The sequence below is a fragment of the Mycetomoellerius zeteki genome, unplaced genomic scaffold (genome assembly GCF_001594055.1).
Source record: "Mycetomoellerius zeteki isolate Tzet28-1 unplaced genomic scaffold, Tzet1.0 scaffold32, whole genome shotgun sequence".
Lineage (NCBI taxonomy): Eukaryota > Metazoa > Arthropoda > Insecta > Hymenoptera > Formicidae > Mycetomoellerius > Mycetomoellerius zeteki.
Window position 1 is genome coordinate 345,144 of NW_017257305.1, and position 2,375 is coordinate 347,518.

Genomic DNA, 2,375 nt, shown 5'->3' on the forward strand with positions numbered 1-2,375 from the left:
TGACCGGGCGATACAGAAGTCCCGCGCACTCAAATTGTAACTTGAATTACAAAGATTCACATAGCATTCCCGTAGTTTTTCATAATTTATCGGGATATGACGCGCACTTTTTAATCAAGGATATAGCTTCCGCGTACAAAGGTCATGTAAATGTATTACCGATTACGAAAGAAAAATATATCTCGTTTTCTAAACATGTCGACAGTACTAAAAATGAGCAGAAGAAAACTTGTATAAAATTGCGATTTATTGATTCTTATAAATTTTTCGCTTCAAGTTTAGAAAAATTAGCGTCATATCCCGATAAAGATAAATTGAAAATTACGCGATCAGAATTTTTTAATCTTAGCATGGAAGATTTCGATCTTTTCACACGTAAAGGTGTATTTCCATACGAATACGTTGACTGTATCGAAAAGTTAGAAGAAACTGAGTTACCATCGCGCGAATTATTTTATAGCTCACTGACAGGTGATACGGTTTCCGAGAGTGATTACGCACACGCCGTGAACGTATGGCAGCGGTTCTCCATCCAAACGCTCGGCGAATATAGTGACCTATATTTAAAAACGGATGTTTTGTTGTTGGCTGATATTTTTGAAAATTTTCGCGACAGTTTCGTGGCGAGTTATGGACTCGATCCTACATATTACTATACACTACCGGGTTTTACGTGGGACGCGATGTTGAAACATACTCGTGTCAATTTTGAACTTCTTACCGATGTTGACATGGTTCTATTTATCGAACGTGGTATACGTGGAGGTCTGAGCCAATGTTCGAACAGATATGCGCGGGCCAACAACAAGTACATGCAGTCGTACGATCCATCGAAACCGTCGACGTATCTTATGTACTTTGACGTTAACAACTTGTACGGCTGGGCAATGTGTCAACCATTGCCATACGCCGATTTTCGATGGGTCGATGACGTAGACAATTTTAACGTTATGGGTGTCGCGTTAGATTCGCCAACTGGCTATATTCTCGAGATGGACTTGGAGTATCCAGAACATCTCCATGACGTTCACGTGGATTTACCGTTCTGTCCAACGCGCGATAAACCACCCGGCAAGCGAGAAGACAAGCTCCTTGCGACATTATATGATAAAAAGCGTTACGTAATTCATTATCGCAATCTACAACAATGTATTCGTCACGGTTTCTGTATCGCAAAGGTTCACCGTATACTGCAATTCACACAATCTCTGTGGCTTCGCGATTGTATTGAACTCAACACAAAATTTAGAACTTTGGCAAAGAATGAATTCGAGAAAAATTTATACAAACTGATGAACAATGCGGTTTTCGGCAAGACCATGGAGAATGTGCGCAACCACGTCGACGTGCGTCTTATAACGCGTTGGGATGGGAGATACAGTGCAGAGGCAATGATCGCAAAACCAAACTTTCATAGTAGAAGCGTTTTTTCTGAAAATCTGGTCGCGATAGAAATGAGTAAACTCGAGGTGAAGTTCGACAAACCGATATACGTAGGTATGTGTATCCTAGACATATCTAAGACATGTTTGTATGAATTTCACCACGAGTATATGCTACCGCTGTATCGTGAGAAATGTAAAATTATGTACACCGACACAGACAGTCTCATTTACTACATCGAGTGTGACAACGTATATGGTGTTATGAAGCGTGATATTAACAAATTTGACACTAGCGATTACGCGATCGCGAGCGGAATACCGTATGCATCGACAATGCATACGGTATTCGACTCACGAATAAAAAAGTTCCGGGCTTGATGAAGAATGAAAATAATGGTGCGATCATGACTGAATTCGTCGGGCTTAGAGCGAAAATGTATGCCTTGCGTGTAGAAGGATAGAGGGATACGAAGAAGGCAAAAGGTGTCAAGAGCAACGTTATAGCAAGATCCATATCATCCGAGGATTACACTCGATGCTTGAACGACACAATCGAAATGACGCGCAGGCAGTCGTGCATAAGATCTAAATTGCACGAGGTGTACACGATTTCGGAAACAAAAATCGCTTTAAGTCCGCACGATGATAAGCGGTATACTTTTACCAGGTTCCATCGACACACTGCCATGGGGACATTACCGATGTAAATAAATTTGTATATAGTATATATATATATATATTTAATAAGTATATTTTGTACATTATCTTTAATATGTATATTATGTATAGTATGTATAAATGTATGTATAAACGTATGTATGAACGTATGTATGTATGAACGTACATATGTATATGTATGTACGTATAATATGTGTAATGTATTACATAGCAAAAAAAATTAAACAATTTGTAATAAATTTTATAATCAATTTTATTATTTTTTTATAACACATTATCCTTGTGTATCCAAGAGTTGTGTGAATTACCAAA

The 2,375-nt window shown here is 38.6% G+C and overlaps 1 protein-coding gene across 1 annotated transcript; it reads left to right on the forward strand.

Annotated features, from left to right (window-relative positions):
* Positions 1-350: 350 nt before the first annotated feature.
* LOC108724992 (DNA polymerase-like) lies at positions 351-1,763 on the forward strand. The gene has a single exon (XM_018451738.1). The coding sequence runs from the start codon at positions 351-353 to the stop codon at positions 1,761-1,763; it is 1,413 nt and encodes a 470-aa protein (XP_018307240.1).
* The last annotated feature ends 612 nt before the right edge of the window (positions 1,764-2,375 follow it).

Coding starts and splice junctions, on each gene's coding strand:
- LOC108724992 (XM_018451738.1), top strand. CDS start 351: ATGGAAGATTTCGATCTTTTCACACGTAAAGGTGTATTTCCATACGAA.